Source organism: Leptonychotes weddellii, chromosome 4 (genome assembly GCF_054177405.1).
Source record: "Leptonychotes weddellii isolate Sample4059 chromosome 4, ASM5417740v2, whole genome shotgun sequence".
NCBI lineage: Eukaryota > Metazoa > Chordata > Mammalia > Carnivora > Phocidae > Leptonychotes > Leptonychotes weddellii.
This window is the reverse complement of record NC_138372.1, coordinates 142,987,896-143,011,474: the sequence shown is the minus strand read 5'-3', so window position 1 is coordinate 143,011,474 and position 23,579 is coordinate 142,987,896. Positions and strand designations below refer to the sequence as shown.

The window sequence follows — 23,579 nt, the reverse complement described above, 5'->3', positions numbered from 1 at the left end:
GGAAAACCTAGAGAGTTTTGTTCCAGGTGTCAAGTGAAGAAAACATTTGAAGGAGGAGTGACTATTCTCATGTGTCAAATGTTGAGATAGGACAAGTATATTTAGAACCAATAATTGATTATTAGATTGCATAATATGGAAGTTATTGGTGACAGGACACGTGTAGTTTTAATAAATTGTGAAGGTAAGACCTGTTTGGATTAGATTCAAGAGAAAACAGGAGACAGAATGGAGACAGGCAATATACACAATTCTCCCAAAGAGTTTTACTGCTAAGGGGAGTTGAGGAATGGAGTGGATGGGGCCAAGAGATTTTATTTTTTTTTTAAGGTGGAATAAATACCAACATTGTTCAGATTTAAATAGATATAATAAGCATTTATGTGTTTGTTTTATGAATTAAGTTAATGTGACTACAGTTTGGTAATGGGTTTTGTGACATTTGTTCTCTGAAATTTTCTTTAGTCTCTGGGAATAATATGTAAATTGTTATTGTCTACAATGTAAAAGTTTATATTTCATTATTCATACTGAGGTTTGAAATGTAATCTATGAATCTAGGTTATTATTTAGAAGATGGCATCATAATCCTCAATAACAGTATAAATAACAATACAAATAGCTTCCATGTGGTGCTCTTAGTGTATTGGGCAGTAGGCTAACTGCCTTACAGACCTCATCTTATACAAACACAATAACACAGGGGGAAGTAATGATTGCCATTTCCAGACAAGGCAATTGAGTCTCAGAGAAATTAACTCTGCAAGGGTATAGAGATTCTGAAAGAAGATCCAGAATGCAAAACCAATCTGCTTGAACCCAGTACCTGGGCTACTGGTCACTACACTCTTAAAACCTACATGTTGAGTCTCTGCTGGACCCACAGCACACTAGAATCTAGAACCATGGTTCTCAACCCTGACGTATGTTAGATTAAGGCGGTGCCAGGACTCCACCCAAGAGCTGTCTTTAGATATACCACTTTACCGTCTGCAGTTTTTAAAGCTCCACAGGTGATCCCAATGTAATTTAAGATTCTAATGTGATTGTAAACCACTGAGCTCTATATTCCAGGAGATTTCAGGATAGAGTCTGCACTCAACGGAGTTATCACTACCACATAACTGAGACCCCATCTGACCCTCATCATGCTAAGGGAAACCTTTCAGACACTGCCGTAAAAGCCTCACTATAAATTACCTTAAAATAAAACACTATAAATAAACTTTCTCTTGCAGCCCCCAGTCCTTACAAGTGACCCCAGTTGACCTTCCCATCTGAAGACTCACCCCTGCCATGCGTGTGGTATTAATCCTATCCTTCATCAAACAGAATTACTTAAAGAGCTTTAATTTTCTAACCCCATGACTCAACGTCGAGGTATGAATAACAGTAGCCATGTATCAAGCACTTACACGTGCCAGACATGGTGTTAAGTACTTCACATGTATTGACTCATTTAATCCTCACCCTAACCCTATGAAGTATTTTAAGTCCAATGCAATCTCAAATTCGCATTACCAAATGATCAAATCTAGAACCAGTAAAGTGGGGTTTGGATTGAAAAAGATAAAACTAGGATAGGGAGACTGTTTACAGGTCAAGGATGATCTAGTGATCTAGAGATTTCAATTTAAATGATGGGCATGAGGAAGTGACATTAGCTGAGAAAGAACAGGAAAAGAGGAGGATTTGTACTAAGAAGTAAAAGCTTCCATCTTGAATTGAGGAAGCTCCAGGTCATGCCTGTGGAGATGTTGAGTACTTCAGTGATACAATGAGCACCATATGATAAAACACTGATTCCTGAGCAAGGTGTTGTTCACAATTTAGCTCCAACTTAATTCCTCAGAGGCCTGTCCTACCACTCCCTAGCCCCTTGTCCTTACCACATAGAAACTGTATGTTCTTCTCCAAAATTCATAAACCGGGGCCCACAAACAATCTCATCCAAAGACATGGTACATCGTGTTGGTTCACCCAGTACTACTGTGTGTGAATGTATGTGTGAGTTTTTGTGTATTAACTGTCACCATTTAAAGAATTGGAGGAGTTTTTGCAAAAATCCACATTTTTTACATCTCTTGAAACATTATTTCACCAGTTGCCCATTGTCCTCACCACCCCCTGTTGGACCTCAAACCCAACTCACCTCACACATTTGAGTGACCTGCATGACCTGCAGACATTTGAGTTTATGATCTCTACTCCAGGCCGTTAGAGGGTCTCTAAGTGTACCATGTATCTTTGTCTCTGTAACTGTTTCTTCAGATCAGAGTACCCTTTATCTACCTATTAAGTTTCTATCTTTAAAAAAACAGATAAAGGATCAGCATCTTTGTGAGGTCCTTCCAATAAAATCAGTCACCCTTTGTTCAATGATCCCATAAAGCTTTATTTCTATTTCTAATGTAGCTCTCCCCAAACTATTAAAGCTGTTATGTGTGTCTTCTTCTGGCTAGATTGGGAAAACCTTGAAAGTAGGTTCTATTTTGTTCAGCTTTCTACCCTCTCTCACATTGTCTACCATCATGCTTCGCCCATTGTATACATTCCATGAATGTATTCAATTCAATTGAAATCAGAAGCTCTTTTTGTTCTTTATTAAAGTCTTTTTATTCCCACTTTGTGAAACTGAACTAGTAAAGGAATTATTAGTTTATGTAGAAAGGATCAATGGAATTATTGTTTCAGATGAGCTTTGAGAAAATGTAGGTTTCTGAAGTCTTTTTAATAAGAATATATAGCTGATGATGAGAGTTAGGCCTACTTGACTTCTCAGTGCATAATGCAAAGAAGACTATAGATACAACCCCCATCCCTCCCTAGTACTGCCCATATCAATCAAGTAAAAACTAATATTTTTAAAAAAGATTTTATGCTATTTATTTGACAGGGAGAGCAGATGCAGGGGGAGCGGCAGGCAGAGGGAGAGGGTGAAGAGGCTCTCCACTGAATAAGGAGCTCAATGCGGGGCTCGATCCCAGGGCTCTGGTGGGATCAAGACCTGAGCCAAAGGCAGAAGCTTAACCGACTGAGCCACCCAGGCACCCCAAAATTAATATTTTTTCAAAACACTTTCACACTTATGACAAATTTCTTAGGTGGTAATTCATTAATCAGCTCTGCAACTTCACCTACAGTTTCTAATCTCCTGTTTTCATAAGAAACTCACATTGTAAACTACTTATTTCACTATATCTTTATCTTTGAGACTCCATTTTCCTTTCTTTTGCACCTTCTATTAAAATAGAAGAATAGGGGCACCTGGGTGGCTTAGTCGTTAAGCGTCTGACTTCGGCTCAGGTCATGATCCAGGGTCCTGGGATTGAGCCCTGCATCGGGCTCCCTGCTCCGCAGGAAGCCTGCTTCTCCCTCTCCCACTCCCCCTGGTTGTGTTCCCTCTTTCTCTGTGTCTCTCTCTGTCAAATAAATAAATAAAATCTTAAAAAAAAAAAAGGAAGAATACTGAACTCCTAAGAATCTAGATCTAGGCTAAGAAAGAAGATAGAACATTTCTTGTAAAATGTACAGTAGGGGGGGCACCTGGTGGCTCAGTCTGTTAAGTGTCTGCCTTCATCATGTTGGTTCACCCAGTACTGGTCATGGTCATGATCCCAGGGGGCTGGGATCGAGCCCCCTCCTCCCCAATGCTGCGCCTGGCTCCCTGCTCAGTGGGGAGCCTGCTTCCCACCCCGCCTCTCCCCGCTCATGCTTGCGCTCTCTCTCTCTCTCTCTCTCATGTGTGTGCTCTCTCTCAAATAAATAAATTTAAAAAAATAAAACGTACAGTAGGTAGTATATAGAGCTTGCTTTAGGGAAGGAATGCCCAAAGTAGACGTGAGGAAGAAACAAATTTTACAATCTCTTCTGGAGCAGTAGGAATGAAGAACCACAGTTGCCCTGGAAGTGAACTCTCAGAAGGAATGACCAGATTGTTAGGAGCTGCCTCAATTTTTTGCCAAGACCGTCTGCTGACAGTCCCAAGCCCCAGGCAGTGGATTGCAATGCCTGTTAATATTGAAACACTAATAACATTTTGCTATCTCCACTTCATCTCTCTCAGAATTGAATATGCAGCAGGTGTGCACAGGGAAGCAGAAAAATTCCTTGGATAGTTGTAAACTAGCCTGATCCTGGGCTAAGCTCATGGGCATCTCTGAAGAACCCCGTTCCTTCCCAAGACATTCCATGTGGGATGAAGGGAATCTAAGAGGAACCAAACAGTCTGCAGTGTATCTACATTCCAAGAAATTATGCCAGAAATTTCAGACTCAGATTTAAATCTTTATTTGTAATAGTTTTCTTTCCTTGTGATCCAATTTCCTCCTAATCAAGGATTTTGTTTCAGTTAACATTATCAGATGCTGTTGAACTCAGACTACAACATCTGACAGATTTCTAGATAGAGTATTAAATCATCTCCCAAATTGTTTTAATCTTAGGAGGTAAATGACCTACATGATGAAAAATTGACATCAGCATATTTTTAAAATAAATTTGTCTCATCATCAGAATTAACTGACTTTCATGGTTTTTTTAATGCTTAGACAGCAGCTCTCAATCAATATCGATTAGAGGAAAGGATACAGTTCTAAAGCCTATAGAACTGTTGTGTGAAAAGAAATTCTATTTGTCGTACTTTAAGAAATCATTCAGTGCTGAGTCCTGAGCATTTTTATCTAGTTTAGCACACTTCATATATGGGTCATTTTCTCTCCAAATGACCTATCCAGTCCTTTTTTAAAACTATATTTCAATCTTTGTTCTGAGAATTGAATGAATGTCTTTTTCTGCATGAATCTAAAGGGCTGTGAAGGGTGTGTAATTAAAAACAAAAGGTCGGGTGGGGTTGCTTCTGATAGCATTCACCTATTTTGTCTTTAAATGGTCTTTTTTGAAAACAAAATATTTTTTCAAAACATTTGAAAGGATTCCTAAAATTAATCTATGAAATTCAACATGTGTGTAGGTCTCAAAGATTTTAAATAGGACCAAAATTTTGACCATTATCTTGTCTATCAAAATGACCTGTCTGTATAACAATTCAAGCTTTGGACTGGAAAACCTGGCCCTTGTCTCCCCCTTATCTGGGCGTCAGTTTTCCCATCTGGAAAATGAAGGTTGGATGAGGTGATTCTAAGGTCTGTATTGAATAGAGGTGAAGACAAAAGAAAAAAGGAACTTAGGATCTTTGATAACTAGAATAAAACAGCACGAGTTTTGAATCAGACAGATTTGGGTTTGGATTGCAGATATTATTAGCTGCTGTAGGAAGTTAGATTTCATTGTACTTCGCTATAAAATGGGACTTAATTAAGAGCTATATTGAGATTTAAGTGAGAATAAGCCTATAATATTCCTAGCACAATTTGTGCCCATATTTTATGTTCCTATAAATGGTAGGAACATATTTTAAGGTCAGGAAGAACATAAGGCTGAGCACATGATCAAATCTAGTAATTTCCACCCTGGCACTTGAGAAGAAAGGGAATGCATATCACTGTCCTTCACCAGCAGAGATGTCCCTCTGCTGAGATGAAACTGGAGACGTCAGGGTTTAAAAAAAGCACACCATCAGGGGAAGGCACCACATCTTGGCAAGAAATGTTTAACATAGTTTCCACCGTCACCAAACTCTTCCCCAACCCCCCCACACCCGGCTTCTATTTAAATCTCAGGCACTCCCTGGGTCCATACTCCTTTCAGCCAGTGCCCAGGCTCCCAGCAGAGAAGAGAAGGGTGGCATGGCTCCGGAAGACAAGGAAAGAGAGGAGGGCCCAGCCAAGCGTGCCCTCCGCAAGGTACGCACAGCCACCCTGGTGATCAACTTGGCCCGAGGTTGGCAGCAGTGGGCAAATGAGAACAGCACCAGGCAGGCCCAAGAGCCCACAGGCTGGCAGCCGGGAGGGACCCAGGATGCACCCCAAGCTCCTAAGCCAGTGATCTACCCCACTCTCCACCAGAAAGCTCAGACCACCCCAAAGTCTTCCTCCCAAAAGTCAGAGGGACATGGAGATGGACAAAGCTCAGAGGAAGCCACAGAAGTCTCTCATATCAAAAGGAAAGAGGTGACCAAAACAATTGTCAGCAAAGCTTATGAGAGAGGAGGGGATGTGAGCCATCTGAGCCACCGATATGAGGACAGTGACATGCCTGGAGCTGGGCAGCCAGAAAATGACATTGACAGAATCCTCCACAGCCGTGGCTCCCCGACGCGGAGGAGGAAATGTGCCAACCTGGTGTCTGAGCTGACGAAAGGCTGGAAAGAGATGGAACAGGATGAGCCCAAGTGGAGGAGTGACAGCATCGACACAGAGGACAGTGGCTACGGAGGGGAGACCGAGGAGAGGCCCGAGCAGGATGGAGAGCAGGTGGCCACCACCAGAATCAAACGCCCCTTGCCTTCCCAGTAAGTGTATGCCCCCTTCAGCTGCTTATACTGCCTTTGAGCCCCAACTGGCCATAGGGACTGAGAGAGCAGGGAAGTGCTCCCAAAGTTAGAATGAGAATCTTAGAAAGTGGGCAGGCGGCGAGATCCTATGGGGAAGGCACTGCCCCTGGGCCAAAGGGGCAGCACCAAGCTAGACATGGACCTCTGAGTCAAGGGCCTGTGCTCTTCTGTTTCTTCTTTATGTTTTGAACTGAATACTCAAGTTTTAGCCTCAACAAAGATGAAGCTAAAGATGTAAGGATGTAAGGAAGCTAAGGATGTCTGCCTTGGGGACATTTTTAAAATAAAGTCTAGGATGAGTAGCAACTTGGCTTATTTCTCTGCAGAAAATGTGCTTGCTGGTAGACTAGGACTGGGCAAACTTTCCCTTGTCTCAAACCAGTCTATAGTATTATCAGGAGACACATCTACCCACATAGTGCTCATGGGACACAGGTCTATGTGACCCTGTAAACGGGTGGGAGGCTGCCATCTAACTTGAGAGTAGGCTCTGAAGTGAGACAGACCCAAGTTCAAATTCCAGCTCTGCCCCAACAATAGCTGATAATATTGTACTATAATCTCAAAAGTGGCTAAGAGAGTAGATCTTAAGTGTTTTCATCACACACACACACACACACACACAAACACACACACATGAACTGGTTATTTTTCTAAGCCCATTTCCTCCTTTGTAAAATGATAGCAAGAGTAAACTTTTGGGATAAATTCTGTTGTACTGGGAGAAGTAAATGAGATTAAGGCTGCCAAGCATTTAGCACAGTACCTGCTCCATATGCTCCATATATAAAAGCTATTATTATTCACATAGATTTTATTATTTGGCAATTTTTCAAACTTTCAGAAAAGGTTTGTTCTCTTGATAATCAAAGACAGAAATGCTATTAAAGCTAGGTCATTAAAATACTGCAATCCTAAAACATTTAGATGTCAAATACACACACACACACACACACACACACACACACACACTGAGTCAAACTGATACATTCAGATAAAAAATACATATTTTCTTTTAAGACAGTAACTCTACTTCCACATAATAGAAAGTCAGGATATCTCACTCCACAACTGTAGAGTATCAAAATATGTGAAAAGCTTCTAATATGATGAATGTTTACAAACTGACTCCCTTTGGAAACATTAGACATGTAGGTATGCTTTTTAAGCTTTATGAAACAATCAGAAAGTAAAGAACAAAACTGATTACCTAATTTGACAAAAAGCTGTCTGACAGTTTGTGACTTTAAAGGTGATTTGAAAGAATTAGAACTGTGACATCACATGCTTTCAAGAAAAATGAAATGGCAAATCTAGATAATTGTAACGACACTCACACATTTAGTGCATGCCATGGACAGCTAACATGCTCTGTCCTTTTAACTCTCATGATCCTACAAGGCAGGTAGTATTATTCCATTTTAAGGACGAGAGCACTAAAGCTCAGAGGGGAAGTTTACCCAGCAAGTTAGTGACAAAGCTGAGATGTGCCTGTCTCCAAACGCAAAGTTTTGAAAACAGACTTGGTGCTAACTCTCACACAGTGCCTTGAGGATGTTGTGGAGAGATCTGGATTTGTGCTCTACTTACATTAATCCAGAAATTCATAATCAGAATAAATATTCTACCAGGAAATATGGAACCGTAGTCTAATTCTGGTCTTGTGGATTTGGTTTGTGTGTGTGTGTGTGTGTGTGTGTGTGTGTGTGTGTGCGCGCGCGCAGATACGTGCTTGCTAGAAATGGAATAATAGAACCCAACAGAATAAAGATTGAGGATGGCACAGTGAAGATCTTCTGTCAGCATGCTTCGGATTAGCTAGAGGTAGGAAGTGGGCAACTGGAGACAATCTCCAATGCATGTACTCTTCTTGGGCACTTGTCTATGTTTATTCATATGTTTATTCATATAATCCTCACAATATTCTCATGGGCAGGCATAAGTATTCTCCACATTTGATAGACGGGGGCATAAGACAAAGACATAGTAGAAAACTTGGATAAGATTGTACAGCCTATGGGATTTGAACCCAGGCATTCTGGCTCTCGATCCCACTCTCTTCTTCACCACACTCTAAACTGGAACTGGGGACTCACATACAGGACCCTTCTCAGGTTCCTAAAACCGGACATGTACATGGACACCTTCTTAGTGTGATGGAGAGGAGCATAAGCTTTGAATGAGAGACAATTAGGTTTGAGTCATGGTTACTTTGGCAAATCCTGTCTCTTAGTCCTCATCTAAAAAATAGATGTAACCTATTGAGTTATTTTGATATTAATGATGTAAAGCAATGGACCCAGAGGAACTCCTTAGTAAGTTGTATGCATTATAATGCAGGGGGCCATTCCTGGTGATCCCAACCCTACAGGACGCTGGGAGATTGGTCCCCAGGGTTGGGATGTAGGAGGGGGATTAAGTCTCTTCTTCCCTTCTTCGGTTCCTTTCTCTCAGTCTTGGAGAACATAGGGTATCAGAATGTTGTATGCAGAAACAGCATTGCTTAATGTCAGCAGTAATCCTAGCTGTGCTCAGGAAGCTTCAGCAGAAGTCTGATGGGACTGTCAAGTACTGCTTGAGAAATGAGCATGATATTATTGAGTAAGCCTATATGAAAGGAGATTTTGTTAATTCATTTTTCATTCTAAGCACCATTCTTTACCTATATCCACCAATAGGGAGAAAATTACATACCACGAATGTTTAAGTAGAAAGAAAGAGAGGTTTTTTGGTGGTCAAGATGTTCCATGGATAACAAAAACAAGTTAGGTTTGGTAAAAAGTAGAGATACTCTTTACTAAGAGTTTTGCTAACTGGGTTTTACTATGACAATGATTTCTATTTAATGCTTTATTTTAAAAATATTGAGTGTTTTGATTATATAGTTACATGACTTGTTTGGTCCAGTCCTTTAGACAAAAGAAACTGCATCCCTCTCCCATACAGTAATGGTGCAATATTCAAGTGCCAATCATCCATTCATCCTCTCCAAGTTATATTCAGCAAAAATAATAATAGTTGAGAACAAGAATCCCATTTTATAGATAAGGGAATTGACACACAGAGACATTAAGAAATATATCCAAGTCATAGAGTTAGTAAGTGACCAAGTTGGGAAGGCTGATGACAGAGCTTATGTTCTTAACCACTATGCTAGACTGATTCTTTCAGTAGAGAACAGGCTCAAGAAAACTAAAATGGAGGTCAAAGTGTCAGCTTAATTAACAGAATCCTAATAACATCCTAAGTGTAAGGTCTGGGTACAACTATATTGAAGGACTTTGCTAGAAATAGAGCTGAAGTATGGCTTTCTGCTCTTTGACCTCAATTCTAGAGCATAGAACCCTTTCTATGGAGTCTGAGAACAGTTACCAATCTGCAAGAAGGATCACAGGCCTGACTCTCAAACCTGATTGATAACAGACAGAGATAAGAGTAACCCTGTGACTGGCATGCGTCCATTAATCAAACTGGCTAGAATTCCTGTGGAGAAGAGCAAGCAAACCAATGCACAGAGGAAAAGATTCTCCCCAGCACTTCCCTGGGAAGCTGGAAAGGGTGGCAGAAATTATTTGCTTTACTGACAGAGAAATGTTCGTGGGCAAAGAGGAGAAATGCTCCCTCTACGGGAGAGCCTATGGGGTGGGGCCATGAAAGCAGGTCTTTGCTTGCTTCATGCCGATGCAAGCGTTAGACCAGAAAAGTTCACCTCCAGCAGCATGGCATTTTGAAGCATCGTTTGGTGATGCAGGTGAAGACCACCTACCAGAGTGTTTCCAGTGCCAGTGAACTTGGTTAAGTTTGAAATATACCTTTCAGAATTTTTATTTCCTGTGGGGTTTATTCATATTTAATAATTTACCCACATAATTATTACTCCAAAATGATAAAACTATGATACAGTTGGTTCCTGTATTCTCATTAGATTGCTAAAAAGCCCATTCACATGAGAAAGTAATACTCAAACTGATGCCATTTTTAAAGCTAACAGATAAATAAATTTCTGAATTTATTTCAGTGAATGAATGTACACTCTCCAATTAGAATGCTTATAATGTCTAGTAGGATTAGTTACTTTGCACGTAATTGGACAGGGGAAATATTTGTTGACTATAAGAACATTTGTTTATTAATAATGAAGAAACTAAGAAGGCAAGTTTAGATGAAATATTACTATCTTAAAATATGGGTGTGATGTCAGTCTTTGAATATTGCTTTGCTTCCTATAAATTTGTACTAGATTGTCTTTCTAAAGCTCAATCTAAACTATTATTCACATTTTTACTTGAAGGTAAAAAAAAAACAGGATAAGCTGGTATATTGTTTCTTATGTTCATTGACCAAGAAGATATTCAAGGTATAAGATTTTCTAGTCCTGATTTAAACATGAACTTTCAGGGATGCCTGGGTGGCTCAGTTGATTAAGCGTCTGCCTTTAGCTCAGGCCTGCATCTCCCTCTGCCTGCCTCTCTCTCTCTCTCTGACAAAGAAATAAATAAAGTCTTCAAAAACATAAACATGAACTTTCAGGCTTTTTAGTGTGGTGGGGGTGGGAGGGATGGGGTTGGCTGGGTGATAGACATTGGGGAGGGTATGTGCTATGGTGAGCACTGTGAATTGTCTAAGAGTATTGAATCACAGACCTGTACCTCTGAAACAAATAATACATTATATGTTAAAAAAAAAAAAAAAAGATGATAGCAGCAAGGGAAAAATGAAAGGGGGGAATCGGAGGGGGAGACAAACAGTGAGAGACTATGGACTCTGAGAAACAAACTGAGGGTTCTAGAGGGGATGGAGTGGGGGGAAGGGTTAGCCTGGTGATGGGTATTAAGGAGGGCACGTACTGCATGGAACACTGGGTGTTACACGCAAACAATGAATCATGAATACTACATCAAAAACTAATGATGTAATGTATGGTGATTAACATAATATAAAAAAATCTTAATAAGGTGAATTATATCAATTTTTCTGTTATTGTACCATTCTTCTAATTCTGTTATGAATTCAACTTGGTCATAATACTTTAATACGCTACTGAATTTTACATTTAATAATATTTTACTTACATTTTTTCAACTGTTAATAAGTAAAATCATTCTGTTATAAAAAAAAGAAATTGGAAACGCAAAAACAATACAGAACGTTTATAAGATAGAGACAATTAAATACTCATTAAAGTAGTTCCTCCTTCACTTTTTATAACCTATGTTCTAATTCTTGCTTATTAGACCAATTCCTTTGCTTTCCTTCTCTCCTATTATTGGGAATTACAATTTGACAATAAAACAAATGGACATTAAGATTTAGGAGGTGCTTTTTTAGAAGATAAATGCTCCACTTCCTCAGAGATTTATTACCTCACCAACCTCAACCCTATCCCTAATAACATAGAGTTTCAAAATTCAGGGACTCTAAGTTCCTAATGCAAAATAGAGGGAAAAAACCCTACATCAAGGAATCAGAGACCCATATAACATACAGTTTAAACAAGTTACCTTGGAAGGCTAATTTGAATATTTTCCTTTTTTTTTTTTTTTTTTTGCTTTCTTTAAATCATAAAATCAGTATGATACCAACAGGAAAGATAATTTTTTAAAAAGAAAAAAATCAACTGCCATCTGGATACTAACAATTATTTTCAATTGTGCACATGCACAAAAGTGATTTCTTCACCTTGATGTGTATGCATTTTATATAGTTAGAATTTTACCATATACTCAAATTGGTATTCCTCTGATTATCTTCATGAATGTCTTTTAATGGCTATTTACTTTTTTATTATTGAATATCCAGTAAGTACCTAAAACAATGTCTGACACACAGTAGGTGTCATAAATACTTTAACAAAAAAGATGGAAAGTATGCCAAGGTGGCCAGAAGTTCCTTAAAGGGAAGATGTACAGTAGCTCCCCCTTATCTGTGGGGGATCTGTTCTAGGACCTCCAGTGAATGCTTAAAATTGCAGGAAAATACCAAACTCTATATATACTATTTTTTCCTATACATATATATGTATGAAAAAGCTTAATTTGTAAATCAGGTACAATAAGAAATTAACCACAATAATAATAGAGCAATTATAACAGTGTATTATAATAAAAGTTATGTGAATGTGGTCTCTCTTTCAAAATATCTTATTGTTCTATACTCACTCTTCTTATGGTGGTGTGAGATGATAAAATGCCAATGTGATGATGGGCGCCTGCATGGCTCAGTCAGATAAGTGTCTGACTCTTAATTTCTGTTTGGGTCATGATCAGGGTTGTGAGATCAAGCCCCGTGTCGGGTTCCACACTAGGCATGGAGCCTGCTTGGGATTCTCTCTCTCCCTCTCCCTCTGCCCCTCCCTGCTCATGTGCTCTCTCTCTCTTAAAAAAAAAAAAAAAAAAAGGAAGAAAGAAAGAAAAAGGAAAAGAAAAAGAAAGAAAAAAGTGCATGCGTGATGAGATAAAGTGAGGTGAATGATGTAGGCACTGTGATGTAGCCTTAGGCTACTATTGACCTGATGACTCATTAGAAAGAGGATCATTTGCTTCCAGACTATAGTTGCCCACAGGGGATTGAAACCATGAATAAGGGGGGACTACTGTATTACATTTTATAATATAGGACAGAACTACAGTCAGTATTTGGGAGACGCAAGTATGCATTAACAAATTATGTCATTCTTTTCATTTTCTTCTGAGATGCTTCAAGTCTCTTCTCTAACAGGATGTCCCTGCCTCAAATCAGGTATGAGCTTTGGGTTATGCTGGGATGGCCTTGAGCTCATTATTCAAGAGGATGCCCATCATGTATTGCCATGGTTCTCAGGGGAGAAGGTGTTTGCTCTCATCTGATAATGAGAACAAACAGCCCTTACTCTGGGAGGCTGAACAGGGACAGTCTATGGAGAGGCAGGTAATGGTGAGGACCAGCCTTCAGTGTGGTATAATTCCTAGTACTTTTCCAGATGTATGTGACTTTTAAAAATTGCAGTAACTGTGTATACAGTTTTTTATGTGCTTTTTCCCAATTAACTTTGTCATATATTTTTATCCATGTGGCTACAAAGAATAGCAGTGTTATACGTACCAGCGTACCCCTCGTTTGAGCTCTGTCATCATAATGAAACTGAATGCAGCAAGCATAGTTTTGAACACATAAAACATGGGAATTAGTGAAAGTTTGCCATCTAGTGGCTGTTATTCCTCTTTTGAAAATGCCAATACAAGTAGCTGTGTCTCCCTATCCATGTCTGTGAGTCTCCTGCATTTAGACAACCAGATTTCGGAAAGTAAGATTGGATAGTGAGGAATACCCACATCTGGCCTGTAACTGGGTTTTGAATAGAGAATTGTGAGACTTTGGATAGGAAGGGCTACTTAGCTCAAGCATACCGCTCACTCAGCAAATTCAGTGAGGCTCTGCATCTCCAATCCCTGTGCTTCCAGACATGAGGCCACTTGGTGTTGGGGAGAGGGAAGGGTAGGTCGCTTGTGACGATGAGGAATACAAATCTCTGACTTTTAGATAGCCCAAGAGTTCATGTTTTACTCATGAAGGCAAAGAGACCTAGGAAAAGGAGTCTAGGAGACTGGAGATACAGAAAAGACAGAGGAATCTTTTAAAGATAAATTTTACCCATTTTAAAATTAGGCCTGTACCTTCATGACACCAGTGGTCTATACTTCCAAGGTTGTTGGGTTTGTTTTTTATAAGAAAATGCATTCCAAATTGCAAGGACACACACACATCTGAAACACAACTCATCTACTTATTGGACACTGTACCCGCATGAGTGACAGACATCACTGCACAGTGGGAAGAGTACTGACTTTAGCCTCAGACAGTTGGTGTTTGAATACGACTTTTGCCACTGGTTTAGGGCAGTATTTCGCGGTAGTTACACCCAGGCCTGGTTCAAATCCCAGCACTAGCACTTACCAGGTTTGTGACTTTAAGCAAGTTACTTAACCATTCTGACTTCAGCTTCCTCATCTGGGAAGTGAGAATAGTCATACCTATCTCATAGACTGGTCATAGGAATATTAATAAAAAGTATTTAGAAGAATGCCAGCACCAAGTATTCAATAAATGTTACTATTGCTAGCAACTGTCTTCTATCTATACAACTTGATATTCTATAATTTGTGGCACATCATTGATACTAGTATAAATATGCTCTCATCAAAAATCTATATATGGGGGCGCCTGGGTGGCTCAGTCGGTTAAGTGGCTGCCTTCGGCTCAGGTCATGATCCCAGGCTCTGGGATCGAGCCCCGCATCGGGCTCCCTGCTCAGCGGAGAGCCTACTTCTCCCTCTCCCTCTGTCTGCCGCTCTGCCTGCTTATGCTCTCTCTCTCTCTGTTAAATAAATAAATAAAAATCTTAAAAAAAAAATCTATATATGAACATACATATATAAGTGAATAATACAATGTATATGTGCTAGTATAATAAGCCTTATTTTGGGGAAATAAGTGGTTTCTGAAGTCCTTTACAAAATGGTTTCCCTTAATACATTTATATGATTCCAATTCTAAAATGTCATCAACATGCAACTTTAAGACATACATATTTACATTATATTTGTGTAAAGAACATTTTTTTTCTTGAAATAGAGTTTAATATTTTTTTATGGTGCTCCAAAATAAGAACAGTGGTAGTTGTCATCTATCCTCAAATAAAAATAAAGAACAATGATGTAACTGTTACAATTGTTCTTCTTTCATTTCTAATTTATTGTACTGTATTTTGTTTATAATGAAAAAAATTAGACTTACGTTAAGATGCCTACGTGCAGGAAGTACAAAGAGAAAGCAACACTTGGATGTTAAATATCAGTATCTTGATTCTTCACTCTCCCTTTTAGGGCAAATAGATTTACAGAGAAACTCAGCTGCAAGGCCCAACGGAAATACAGCCAAGTGGACAACCTGAAAGGGAGATGGCAACAATGGGCTGATGAACACATCCAATCCCAGAAGCTCAATCCTTTCAGTGAAGAATTCGATTATCAGCTGGCCATGTCCACCCGCCTACACAAAGGAGATGAAGGCTACGGCCGTCCCAAGGAGGGAACCAAAACGGCGGAAAGGGCCAAGCAAGCTGAGGAGCACATCTACAGAGAGATCATGGACATGTGCTTCATCATCCGCACAATGGCCCGCCACAGAGGAGATGGCAAGATCCAGGTTACTTTTGGAGATCTCTTTGACAGATATGTTCGTATTTCAGATAAAGTAGTGGGAATTCTCATGCGTGCCAGGAAGCACGGGCTGGTTGACTTCGAAGGAGAGATGTTATGGCAAGGCCGAGATGACCATGTTGTGATTACTCTACTCCGATGAACCTTCAACAATGAAAGCCAGACTTGACCCACTGTTGTCTTAACACCAACTGCTAACGTAGTAAAAATTAAAATGCAAACTGCTCTGTAATAAGTTAGTAAATATTAAACAATTTTTATATTAATGACTTTTTGGCACTCTATTTCTGAGGAAGTTTGAAGATTTTGAGGAAGCACGCAGCATATCAGAAGGCATGTAGAGGGTTATTAGGATACAATAGCGTAAATATTTGAAATTCTACTTACCCTTCAGGCAAAAATATTTGGCTATGAATTGCAGAAATTATTACAGATATTTCAATAAACAATTACTACATCTAAGAAAAATGCTGATTTTAGGTAAACATGAGCAGAACATATTAAGATGTGTCATTTTGGGGGAAGAATTCTGTTAAGTTTGGCAAAACTAAAAATTTTCTAAGAAGCTTGACTTTGTATTATTTCTATCAAAGCATCACTTATAAAATAAACACATAAGTAAAAAGTATCCAAATAAGATGTGGAAATTGATGAAATTTCTCTGTGAGCTTGGAATTTAAAAGATTTCCAACGGGAATGAGTTGTCCTATTTCTAGTATGATTTGCACAAACCACATAAAAACAAACATCGCTGGTGTTCAGAAAGCTGAAGGAGAAGGCGGTATGTTTACCTTCACTGTGAAAGTAATACACAAGTGAGAGATTCAGAATTACCTGTCTTTGTAGGACTTCTTGGAGAAGTTTATTTTTTCTCGAAAACTTAATGCATCACGCTGCTTACATTTATGTCAATAAACAATGAATTAGGAATACAGAAAATTCTACAGTGAAGTGGAATATTCAGTGTAGAGGAATCTGATAGAAGCATTGGTAAATTAGGAAGAGATTTGAGCCATTTTAATTTTCTTGATGCTCCAACAAATTTTATGAAATATCTGAAAGTCCTAAAATGGCACTACTAGTCTTGTCAAAGTGAAAAAAGCTGTTTAATATGATGACAGAGAAGTTTAGTGGGCCTTAATCTGTTACTCGTTTTTTCTCAGACTTAATGTGTCTTACAAAATTCTAAAAACAAACTGAATAAGATGTGAGGTTACAATTCTTACTGAATTCACTGAAAGTTGGTAAATATTATAGTACTTTTGTGTTACAGAAATTAATGACAAATTATAATACCTCAAGAAAATAGACACTCATAATTGTTAGAAGTTTAGGTTTAACATAAGGTATGGATTAAACTACTTACAGGAATTATCTTTGTTTTCATGTATGATTCTCTTTCAAACTGAAAGTTCCAATGTCTTCTTAAAGAAGAATGTACATTTTTGTTTCCCTAATAGATTTGTTAAATTACAAATTAATGACCAATATTTCTAAATAGAATTTCCTGTAAGATGTATACTTCTATTACAGTGAAACCTATGTCAACATTTAAAGTCATGCACAAGAATAAAAGATATTTTCTATATTTTCTGTTCTTATTTATATATTACTATTTTAATGTTATATTGCACAATAACACTTTCTTGTGTTTGAAATACAACAAAATTTTAGAGCGCAAGTTGGGTTACTTCTAGTATTGGTGGAATATTTAGATCAAGGCTTCAGAAGAATATCCTTATATTCAACTCTGAACAATAACCATTTATGCAGCCACTGACGCAGATTAGTCCAAAACTTCAATTTGTTGGAATTTGAGGATGGAGTTAGAAAATCTTCTCAGAGAGCCTACATTAACACTCCTCTGAATAAGGTATGGCTGTGAAGTCAGAAAGCTAGTTCCCTTAGAGAAAAATGCCTGCTATATGACAGAATTTTATCCTAAAAACTACATGATAAGAAAATCCATAGTTGAAAAACAGAGCTTTTAGACAAAAAAAAGGATAAGTAGAACTCAGGTGGCAAAAGTCTTCATAGATATTTTTTATAGTTGTCAAAATAATGAAAATTACACATGAAATAAATATACACCATCAACAGCATTTTAATGGTAATTTTAAATCCCCAATAATAAGCAGTATACAATGGGTTTCCAAATCTTCAGAATTTTTCTTTTCCAAACTTTCAATAAGAAGTTTCAAGAGTTTTGGAGTGGTTGAAATGCATTTTATAAAAACCCCTTCTGTCTGGACCACCACATTTTGATGCCTTTCAACTTTTTTAACTTGAAGTTTTAGGACTTCCTGATTCCCAAGTTCACCTTCTTACCATTCTGCCCAACGACCCCCAACAGGAGGAAAGATCTGCTTTTGAGTTTTCACTTCGCAAGTGAAGTGGGGCTGCACCTATATTCTTCATTTGCCTTCCACTGTGAACTTCCCAAACTCAAGTTCCTTCTTTTCTTAATACTACCAAAGGGTATATTGGGTGCTGATTCTCACATGATGTGGGGATAATTCTATGTAAGCCAAAATTTTGAGTCAATGGGAACTCATGCTCAGGGAAGTATTGCAGTACTTTAAGTCACTCTGTTCAGGGATAAGAGGAGCAGAAGACCATCTGGCCCATGCTAAAGTGGCCTCTTAGTGAAGATGCTTCCTTAGAATTCCTAGAATGTTCCTTTTCATCCCCAGTACCTACAACATTTCTTAGTACACAGTTAATGTCTGTTGAATTACTTACTTTATAAATGCACTGTATGATCTAATCTCTCAGGCTAGAGGTTTTTAGAGAACTATGGTTCACTCACCATCATCCCAACAAGGGTTATCTGATGACATTGTGTGACCAGATTTTGGGGGCATGTTGGTATCTAACAAAATTACATTGCATTTATTTTTTGACCAAAAATTCCACTCTTAAAATTTTCCTTGAAGATAAAACTTAAACAATATGAAAACACATATGCATAATGCATGGTGCATTATTTTAAATTGTAAAATACTGGAAAAACCTAATACATATGGGAACATGGCTGAATAAAGTATGGTACATCCACACAATGGATTCAACTCTAAAAAAAACAAAGTCTTTAAGATCTGGAGTTACTTTAGTGTGTGCATGCATACATATACACACACTGGATTATATATGTGCATGTGTATGTGTCTGTGTATACATATATATATACACACACACACACACACACATACACAATAGAGGATAACCAGAAATAATGAAATTGACTTCCTGTAGGAATGAGGGGGAAATCAGTTCAAAGAGACAAAATTCTGCAGACTTTGACTTTGGAACCCTTTAAATCCTTACATATACAAAAAGTAAAATTAAATATATGAAGACAGAAAAAAATAAAATTGAATATAAACAAAAGTAATAAACCAAATTCTATTTCAAATTATTAACCACATAGGATAAAAAAAGAAATGTACGTCACTCTTGAATACAATATTTCGATTAAGTATCTTCAGTCTAAAGACAAAAAACTGCAAAGGAATATTCTACTTTTGTTGTGAGAGTATGGGTGTAGCAATTCTGAATTTATGATGTGTTTATTGTCAGATTAAGCAAATGAGTAATATACTGATATCCTCCCTGTGGGAGAAGAGAGATACAAACATGGAGTGTGGGAAGACAAGAAAGAAGTCCATAATGTTAGATTGCAATTAGAGGTATTAGTGTGCATTCATGATATGTGAATTTACTTCCTAGCTCTGTCTCCTAAAAGGCCCTAGAAGCAACGCCACCCCAGCAGCAACAAGCAACATTCAGATTTCTGGGCACCTGGGTGGCTCAGTTGGTTAAGCATCTGCCTTTGGCTCAGGTCATGATCTCAGAGGCCTGGGATCAAGCCCTGCATGGGGCTCTCCACTCAGCGGGGAGTCTGCTTCTCCTTCTTACTCTCCCACTGTGCTCTCTCAAATAAATAAAATCTTAAAAAAAAATAACAGATTTCCAAATATTCTCCTTGAAGAGAAACATGTCTACTTGGAGAAATGGCTGATTCTAGGATTGGGTTACAGAAAGTACGGGTAAATCTGGAACATCATGTTTTATCAGGGGCAAGCGCTCAAGAAAATGTATAGAAGTCAGTTTGACAGGGCACTCACTGGTTAAATATAGGACAGAAATGGATTCTAACACTTTGAATTAAAAAAAAAGAACCTATTAGTTCATACCAATAATACATATTCTTAAGTGATAAAAGAAAGCTCTTACAGTAAATGCCAACTAATAAATGTGCTGGGAATGAAAGTTAGAAAAATCATAATTTTGCAACAATTTCTGTAATTCAGGCAAGAATCCTCGATGGATACCAAAAACACTGAAAATTTGGAGAACAGAATAACTATGGTATTAAACTATTTCCCCACACATTCCTTATTAATTACAAAGGGAAAGTAATAGCAGTGGAAAAACATAGTTTTTATATATTAATCAACTAATTCAAGCTATTATCACCAATAAGGGGATAAACATATATATGTGCATCATAATATGCAGAGAACACAACATCACTTCTGTGGTTTTCTTGCCAAAAATGCATAACCTAAATATAGGAAAAATTCAGACAAATCCACATTGATGGACATTCTATAATCCTGAGCTCTTCAAACATCACTCATATAACACAAAGAACGACTAATGAACTCTTCCAAGAGATCAAAAAGAACAACTAACTGCAATGAAGTATCCTGGATTGGATAATGGATCAGGAAAAATAATGCTTTAAAGGACATTATTAGGACCACTGGTGAAATTGAAAAGTGGATGGCATATTAAATCAAAATATTGTGTTATGTTAAATTTCCTGAATTCAAACATTGTACTGTGGTTATATAAAAGGATACCCCAGGTCTTGGAGAGGCACACAAATACGTATGTAAGGTATAATAGAATTAGATTCAGCATAATAGGTGAGTGGATGGGTGTGCGGAGGGAGGGGGAAGAGAGTGGGGAGAGGAGAAAGCAAATAGTTCTGTAAACCTTCCAATACTTACCTCTCAGTAAACAAATACACACATTACTGTTGGGTATATACCAAGGAATTAAATTGCTGGTCAAAGGCTCAGCTTTAGTAGATCCTGCCAAGAAAAATTCCCCAATTTTTCCAGTTCACATTTCCCTTTAAGATAGCCTTTATTGGCTATTCTAATTCTCTTGGAACTGCCAAAGTCTCACCTTCTTTGTTGAATTTTTTTGATTTGTAGTCAGTTATATTTTGTGGGCTTAGACATTCATTAGATCTGTGTATTATGCAAACCTTCCACTCTGTTGCTTGCCTTTTCACTTTTAATAATGTCTTCTGATGAAAAGTTCTTAAAATTTTAATGTAGTAGAGTTCATCATTTCTTTCCTTTATGAGTGCTCTTTTGTCCCATTTAACAAATGTATGCATATTCTAAGTTCATGAAGATATTCTATATTTTTAAAGCTAATACTTTACTTTTACTTTTTTACTTTTTCCATTTAGATCCACAATCTGTAATTTTTGTGTGTAGTGTGAGATGGATCAAGATTATTTGTTCATTATGCATATCCAATTAATCCAGCACCATTTATTGAAAAGACCATCCTCTTGATTGATCAAGTGCCACCTTTTCAAAAAAATTCTTCTCTGGGCTCTTGATTTTGATTCTTTCCTCTGTAAATCCTTTGACCAATACCACGTTGTCATACTTACTCATCTTTTTAATCATAATATCTGCTGTTCAAGACTACAGCCTCATTCTTCAGTGTTGCCCTGGCTAGGCTATTCTGTCTTAAAATTTCCACATAAATTATAGAATCAGCTTAATTTCCAAAAATAAGCCTGGCTGAGATTTTCACTGCCAATATAGATTGATTTGGAGAACTGACATCTTTCAATATTGTCTTCCAATCATGAATATGGTATATCCTTCTTACTGAGGTCTTTTCTGCTATATATCCAATACTTTCAATGGTATTACAAATGGCAATGTTCTAAGCTTCGTTTTCTAATTGTTGGTTGTACATGAGAAATGAAGTTTTTATATTGTACTGGTATTTAGTGACCTAGCTTAATCAACTAGTTAATTCCAATAGTTTTGATCTTTTTGGAATTTTCCATGTCCTAAATCATGTTACATACAAATGACATTTAGAGTTCTTCCTTCCCAATCCTATGCCTTCTTTGTTGCTTTTTCACTGTTCGAAACTTCCAGAACAATGTTGAATAGAAGTGGTGATAGCAGTTATCATTGTCAGGTTTCCTATCTCTGGGAGGAAACTTTCAATAAATTAATGCTTCCTGTACATTTTTCAAGAATAATTTTTTTTATCATTAATGATTAAGGAAGAGCACTTCTTTCTTAGTTTGCTGAGTTTTTATCATAGACCCCCAGTGAAATTAACCAAAAGCTTCTTTTGCTTCTATGGAGATGATCATGAAACTTTTTTTCTGTAAATGTGATAAATGGTATGTTTTAAGATGTTAACTTCTCTTGCTTTCCTGGAATAAACTTAACTTGGTGATATTCTTTTATATATGGCTGATTTGATTTGCGGCTATTTTATGTAGGATCTTGTATCTATGTTCATATGAGACTGTTTTAGAACTTCATTTTCTTGTAAGAATTGTAAAGTTTTGGTATCAAGTCATGCTGGCCTCAAAAGGCAGTATCTGAAGTTCTCTCTTAATACCCTGGGAAAAGTTCATCTAATTAAGACTGACTTTTTTTCCTTAAATACTTAAAAGAATTACCCAGTGCAACCATTTGGGCCTGGTTTTTTTGTGGACTATTTTTTTTTTCATTAACAAATTCAAATTCTACAATACAAAAATTGTATTACTTCTGGGGTCAGGTTTAGCGAATTCTGTTTTCTGAAATGTTTTTTCCATTTTACCTACATTGTCAAGTTTACTGATGTAAAATTGTTCACAATATGCTCTCTTTTAAAGTCTAGAGGCTCTGTAGTAATGTCTCCTTTCACATTCTTAACAATCGTACTTTTTCTTCACCTTCCTAGAGGTTTAGTTTTATTATTCTCAGATTTTGTCTTGTATCCTTGTTTAAATTTTACTGACTTCTGTTCCTATTTTCATTTTGTCCTTTTATTTTCATTAGGTTTCATTTGTTCTTGTTCTAGCTTCTAGAAATGGAAGCTTAAGAGTCTTTTCTTCTGCCTATCACTTAATATTACTATATCCACAAAATTTATCTCAAGAATTCTCTCTTTTCACTCAGTCTATAATCTCCAAGGGCATTTCATTCATAGGTAGTGGCTTCAACATCTACCTGTATGTTGTTGATTTTAAAATCTTTTTAATGGAATGAAATATTAACACCTCTCCCCATCAGCTAATTTCTCATAACTAACCTAATTTCCCTATCTGCTGCTTCTCTTTTTTGTACATCACTCATATCAATGGATAATTTACCCAGTTGCTAAGTAAAACACCTAAGAACTACCCTTAACTCTTTCTGACAAGTAATAATGAAATTGTGTTAACGCTAATTCCTAAATCTCTTTCAAATCCATGCTTTCCCCCCTCCCCCCACCGTGCCTCCTTCTTGATCACCATTGTACAATTCTTATTCAGGCCTCATCATTTTTTTTCTGGACTGTATAAAGGCTTGCTTATTTGTCTCCTGGTCTCTAGTTTTTTCCTCTACCAATCTAATTTTGAGAGATCTTTCTAAAGTGTAAACTTGGTCGTGTCATTCCTCCACTCAAATTTTCTTAATTGCTCCTATGAGATAAAAAAAAATCTAAATTTCTTGGCACTGCACATAATGAAACTCTTTATGGTATCAGTCCTACCTTGCTATGCACTCCACATCAAAAAAGAAATCAACATAAACTAAAAATATCAAATGACTTGCACTTCTTCACAGGTCAAGTGCCCTCTCACTTCCTCATTTTTTAAACTATGACGTTCTCTCTAC

At 37.5% G+C, this 23,579-nt stretch overlaps 1 protein-coding gene across 1 annotated transcript; it reads left to right on the top strand.

Moving 5' to 3' along the window:
- The first annotated feature begins 5,705 nt into the window (after positions 1–5,705).
- On the top strand, positions 5,706–17,239 carry ABRA (actin binding Rho activating protein). Its single transcript, XM_006731719.3, has 2 exons — positions 5,706–6,412; positions 15,316–17,239. Exons 1-2 carry the CDS (start codon positions 5,748–5,750, stop codon positions 15,791–15,793), a joined length of 1,143 nt encoding a protein of 380 aa, XP_006731782.1. The 5' UTR covers positions 5,706–5,747; the 3' UTR covers positions 15,794–17,239.
- The last annotated feature ends 6,340 nt before the right edge of the window (positions 17,240–23,579 follow it).

What these genes read in the sequence shown, in the direction of transcription:
- ABRA (XM_006731719.3), top strand. Translation starts at nt 5,748, where the DNA reads ATGGCTCCGGAAGACAAGGAAAGAGAGGAGGGCCCAGCCAAGCGTGCC. An exon ending in AAACGCCCCTTGCCTTCCCA is followed by an intron (nt 6,413 to 15,315) that starts GTAAGTGTATGC and finishes TCTCCCTTTTAG; the next exon opens with GGCAAATAGATTTACAGAGA.